This window comes from Emydura macquarii, unplaced genomic scaffold (genome assembly GCF_026122565.2).
Source record: "Emydura macquarii macquarii isolate MOO-44397 ecotype Brisbane River unplaced genomic scaffold, CSIRO-AGI_Emac_v2 contig_1644, whole genome shotgun sequence".
Classification (NCBI taxonomy): Eukaryota; Metazoa; Chordata; order Testudines; family Chelidae; genus Emydura; species Emydura macquarii.
In genome coordinates this window covers 14,286,508-14,292,507 of record NW_027131781.1, presented here as the reverse complement: position 1 = coordinate 14,292,507, position 6,000 = coordinate 14,286,508, and the positions used below count along the sequence as shown (strand labels likewise).

At 52.8% G+C, this 6,000-nt stretch overlaps 1 protein-coding gene across 5 annotated transcripts in view; it reads left to right on the top strand.

Annotated features, from left to right (window-relative positions):
• The first annotated feature begins 1,954 nt into the window (after positions 1-1,954).
• RHCG (Rh family C glycoprotein) overlaps positions 1,955-6,000 on the top strand; it is a 30,238-nt gene continuing 26,192 nt past the window's right edge. For all 5 annotated transcript variants that reach the window (XM_067555691.1, XM_067555689.1, XM_067555690.1 and 2 more), the window contains exon 1: positions 1,955-2,207. In XM_067555691.1, coding sequence (XP_067411792.1) covers positions 2,021-2,207 — 187 coding nt within the window. In that variant the 5' untranslated portion in view covers positions 1,955-2,020. The remainder of the gene's footprint in view (positions 2,208-6,000) is intronic.

The window sequence follows — 6,000 nt, the reverse complement described above, 5'->3', positions numbered from 1 at the left end:
AGGGGATGGCTGGCAGGTGTCAGGAAAGCCTCGCTCAGCATGTGCCAAAGAACACAGGCATAGCACAGCTACAGAACCATAACTCAAACCTGCCGCTCAGAAACTGACATCTTTGGGCACTGAAGGAGCCCAGTTCTATGAAAAAATGCCTCACCGCTTGTCTCCTCTGTAAATCAGGGCCCTGCCCCTTGGTGCTTATTCCATAGGCTGCCATAGGTGCCCGGTAAACAATTGATGACTATGGCAGTCATTATATGCACAGGATATTGATGATTCTATAGCACTGCCTGCTTCTGCTAATCTCCCCACTGACCCTCTAATGAGCCCAGCCAATAGCGTCAGTAACAGGAGGCAGCGGGATGGTCCCCGAGGAGGCAGGCCTTTCCCTGGTGAGCTAGAGATCCAGCTTGGCAGAACCGATACACACAAGCAATTCTGTCCTACCCAACTAGCGGGCAGTCCCACACGCCATGCCTCACAGCAGCATAGCCCGCGGTGACAGCGTTCCTGGTGTTACAAGATGCTCCTTGGACCCTGCACGCTCATTTCTCATAGACCTTCCAGAAGTCATTTTGGCAGCAGAAGAAAACATCTGGATTGGGCAGCAGGGCAAAGGGCTGGTCCCCCCCATATCTCTGACAGGGAGCGTAACAATCCTACAGACCAGTGCTCATTCCCTTAGCTAATGCAGGGAGCAGGCCCCTGCCAAGACTGGCTGGGACATCATGCAGGCCTGAGGTGTAAACTCCGTCCGGGTCTATGTGCCCTGCAGTGGGGCTCCAGGTGTGTGTGTGTGTCTCAGGTGTGAAAGTACAAGGAACAGAGAACTAGTGTCAGCTAGAATCCAGAACACAATGCGCCATAACAGGCACGGGCAAGCCTGCAACGTGCTGAATAAATCCTCCAGTAAAGAATGACACCAAACAATGATCATTGAGGATGCTCCTGTATTGGTAACCCTAGCAGCAGCATGGGGAGGAGCCCAGGGTCAGAGCCTGGCCACCAGACTTCAGCTGGCTCAGTTTTAGTGCCTGCCCGAATTGGACTGTTCAATTCCCTGCCACAGTATTTCATGTTGTCACAGCTGGCAGGGAAGGGGGGTTCTGAGCTCCCAAATTCAGCTCTGGATCTGGGATCTGAGCTCTCTTCACCACCAGGCCCTCAAAGCATGTGGGGTTTAGTTCAGTCCATTGGAGGGAGATGGCTGGGTGTGAAATTTGCATATAGGTTAAAATCCTGACCCCCTCCCCCTGAAAGCGTGGTGTGTGGGGGACTGGGCCCAGGCCCCGGGTCTTTTAGAGAGAGGGGAAGAGTCACAGGAGTCCAGATTTGGAGGAAGGGTGGGAAGGCCCCAAGCAGCACCGTGCAGTAGCTGTTACCCGCTCCCGGCCCTGCCCCTTTGACCCACCCCTCTCCCACGTGACGTGGGCCCAGCCGCTCTGGCCCACCATAAGAGCAAGACTGAGTGATGTGGCCTGTGCAACTGAAAGTTTGGGGACCCCTGGGTAAGAGCAAGGGATGTGAGGATCAGGACTCCCTGGCTGCACCCTGCCTGTTGGAGGTAGTGGTGTCCGGCAGCAAGAGCAGGAGGTGGAGGGTCAAGAGTCCTGGGTTCTATGCCCAGCTCTGCAACCACCTCACTGTGTGACTGCTGCGTCTTTGTGTGCCTCAGTTTCCCCATCTGTAAAGCAGGGATAAATATAACCCTCCTGGATGGGTTTCATAAAGTACCTGAGCTACTCAGAGAGAAGGTGCTGGAGATGTGCCCCCTCCCAGTTCTTGTGACCGGAAGAAGAGAGAAAGTTCAAATCTATTAAACTTGCCAGGAACTGAAATGTGAGCCTGCCCCAGGCAGCGGTGAGGATGGACAGCTCCCTGCGCCACACCCTACATCGCCAGGCTTGTATAAATGGGCTGAGCCTCCCCCGGCATCAGGACTGGGGCTCCTGCTGTCTAGGTACCTGGACCCCATCCACCCCCAGCGGGTTCTCTGGGATCCTAGCAGGGGAGCCAGTCTGGGATGGTGAAGAACACGGACATGCGCTGGCGGCTGCCACTCATCTGCCTCCTCTGGGAGGTCGCTATGATCATCCTCTTTGGGGTCTTCGTGCGCTTTGACCCAGAAGCTGACGCGCACTGGAAGGAGGAGCAGCGCCAGAAGAACATCACCAGTGACATAGAGAATGATTTCTACTTCAGGTATCCATGTGAGTACAGCCGGCAAACACCTGCCTCTGCACCGGTAAATGCCAGATCCTGCACAGGCCAGCCAGGAGGGAGACAAATAAGATAGATGTCACTGAAGTCAGGGCCATCCCTATAGGGGTGCGGGGTCTGGGGAAAATTATCCTGGGTAGCAGGCTGCAGCCACCCGCCTCCCGGCCAGTCCTGGCATGAAGCGCGGGGGCCGGGCCAGTCGCCCCGATTTGCCAGACCCTTCTGACTGAAGTACTGGAGCTTATGACAGTCCAAGACAAGCAGCCCCAGCCGCAGGCAGGCTTGTGCAGGCAGGCACGCACTGCAGGAACTTCCTCCGGCAGCTCTGCTCATGCACCTCCATCCCAGCCTGCAGTACCCCCAGCTATTGCAGCCCTGAGCCCTCCCATTGCCCCTGCCCCCCAGCTCTGCTCAGTCTTGCTCCACAGCTCTCTGTTCTGTCCCAACACAGCCCTCCCAATGCACCTCAATCCTGACCTCCTGCTATCCCAGTCCTACCTCCTTTCTCTGGCTGTGCTGAGGCACGGCACTCCATCCCTCACCTGCAGCAAACATTGAACCTCTTGTGTGTCAAACTGGCTGGTTCTGTGATCTGGATAGATGCCTGATATGGACTGAGCTCATTTCACAGTCCCATGACTCTGCATTACCTGCAAATGCTGGGAGGGAGCAACTGCAGGGCTGGAGGAATGTGGGAATGTCATGCTACTGGGATCCTTAAACCTGGGGCCCCCCTGCTTAGCAGGCTGCAGGACATCAGAAGAGCTCTCTGCTTGGCCCGTTGAAACACTGTGAGGAGAAGAGGAGGAAACTGTGAATGAGTCCCTAGCAGCTGGGATGTGGTATGTGGCACACAGGGTTAATATTCTCTAGCCTGTCCCTTCTGGGTTCAGCTCTGAGAGGACACGTGTGTGCATCTCTGCTTACACAAGCCACGCTCCACCCCTGAGATGGCTGCATTTCCCTGAGGCTCTCCACGTGGATAGCTTGAGAAGTTTTTGCGGATCGTTTGGGAGGAAAGGTGCTGGTGTTACCATCCTTAGAGTCACTTGGGGAGGGGAAAGCCGTGCGCCTCCCATAGGCAAGGCAGTTGGGGAATAAGCTATCTCTCCGGAACAAACCAGCTGTGGTGTGTAGTGGAGGAAGGAGACTGGTACATGGAGGGTGAACCGGGGGCAGGGCAGCAGCATCTATAACCAGAAAAAGCTGACTCCTCCAAGATGGGCCAATAGGAAATTCCACCTGTGAGAACACGGATTGCAATATGGAGCCAGGACTCCAGGTCACGGATCCTGAGGGAGGGAGGGGCCACCCGTCTCTGTTTGGCACAAGATCAGGGAGACATCAAGACAACATGCTCTTTGGTGTTTGAGCAAGTCACGGGGGAGAGGGCAAGATCTTCTAAGGCCTCTAGGCAAACTGCCTGAGAAACGTAGGGTATTTCAGTGAGACAAAGGGAAAAGGACCCCTTTGTGGGATTGCATCAGAAATGTGTGGGCACCTAGGAGGAACTTGCGGGGATCCCTGTGCTGCACACGCTGACACTTGGAACTACGCAGTGACAGTGGCGTTAGGACTCAGAGCTGCATGCTCCAAAACCACAGGCCCCCACCACTTGCAATTTGAGAAGATGTGTGTTGGCTGTATGGGGCCTATGCCACATGAAGCTGTTCTGAGTCTGTCCAGGAGATATCAGTAGTACATCACTCTGCCCTGCAGTAAGTGTGACAAACTGCAGCTGACCTTGAGGATTTCAGATACAAATCCCTCAGAGAGGCTTGCAGCACCCAAGCCATGGAAGTATGTTAAGGTGGGCAGATTCCTCACTAGGTCATGTCATTCCTCGTCATCAAGAGCATGCAAGATTTACGTTAAGTTTCTGGACACCAGGGACACAACACCCATGGAGCAGCCATGCCACACACAGCTGAGAGGAGTGTAGGGGTCTGCCAGGGAGGGACGAGGCTGATGCTGTCCAACTCGCTTTGCCTTGTTTAATAAAGTGGATGTGTCCTGAAGGCCAAAGGCTAGGGCACTGATCCCTTCTGAATTCGTCTTGTCCCTACCTAGGGCAAACAGGACACAACATACCTGCCATTCTCAGATGGGTGTGTCTAGCTTCCTGGATTGCTGATCCCTTTCTGGTGTCTGAGTCCTCCCTGGCTCACAGCAGCTGCCCAGTGCACTTAGGACATTGCCTCACGTTGCCACAGGGATTATTCAGCTAGCTAATCCCTTTATGACTGGCCTGATCCACTGTGTAAGCCATCGGGTTGGAGTTACCCTGCTGAGTGGCAGCTTGGAAGAGTGCATGCAAAGGTGATTGTTTCCAAGGCTGCATTAGAGACCGAGTCACAGATCTGTGTCGAACATTTCCATTACAAATACCAGCTTTAAAACAAAGGCGCCTAGAAACCAGAGAGCAGTCCAGTTGCCTCTAAGGATTATGTCTTTCAGAAAAGGATTTGCGTACAAAAACCATTTGTCCAACCATTGTTAGTCCAAGGTTGGCCACGTCTGCACTATGAGCTAGGCACACTAGTGCAAGTATATGTACATGAGCTGGGAATTGCACTCCTAGCTCATACTGTAGGTATAGCCATTGTGTCTACACTGAGCTATTTGTCAAAATGTCCCATGGTGGCACTAGCACCAGTGTGGCTCTGGGGATAGTGGCAGCGGTGACCACACTAGTGTGGATAGGGCAGTGGCATTTTTTTCTGTATCATCTTGCTTAGAGCAGGTCTAGGTGGTTGAAACCCCGAGGGATGCTTTTCATTAGAGTTTGCATTCTGGGGACCACAGTGGAACTGGCCTGGTTTGTGCAGTGGTGGACAGTGCTCACAAAATAGCAGCAGACAAAGAGTGAACAGGCCTGGGAAACGGAATATATCTTCTGGCCCTAGAGATGGTTTCTGTTGGGCATGGTTGAAAAATGTGGGCAGGAAGGAAGGTGTGTACAACTGTTCTAGGGCTGCCCATTTCCAGGGCTGTCAATTCAGCCACGTTCAGCAGCAGCACTAAAATTCACTTTAATTTAAAATCAGCTGGTGAAATTCCCTAGAGGCTGAATCACCTGTTCTGAACGGGGTGAGAAGGGATGAAAGATTCTTCAGCATAGACAGTATTTCCAGATGCCATACACTACTCATCAGTAAACAGGGAAGGCATTGTAATGAAAACTTAAGGGCATTATGACTCCTACACTGCCCATGTGAGACACAAACATGAATGTGAGACATTCTTCTTCTCAAGTGCAAAAAAATACAAAGCTCTACTTCAGGGATGTCAAACATGCAGGCTGGATGCGGCCCGCGAACCTTTTTTGTCCGGCCTGTGGGTGGCCGGATACGGGCCACGATCCTTTTTGGTTCGGACCCTATTGGCCGCCACCGAAGGGTAGGATGGCACAAGATTTCTCAGCGGTGGCAGGGAAGATGCCGTGAGCTGCCGCCGAAAGTGAGGATGCCGCGAGATTTCTCGGTGGCGGGGAAGACGCTGCGAGCTATGGACGAGAGTATGAATTACATTTAATTACATGTAATTACAATCTGGCCCGCCATAGGAAGTAAGTTTGACACCCCTGCCTTAGATTGTAAGCTCTTTGGGACAAGGGTGGTCTTTGTGTTCTGTGTTTGTACAGCACCTAGCACAACAGGATCCTGGCCACTGAGTAGGGCTCTGTCATGCTACGACAATATTGATAATAATTAATATCTCAACACCACAAACTTACTTCTGAATCTTGCATCTTATTTCATGTATTGTTTCTTCTTATCTTGA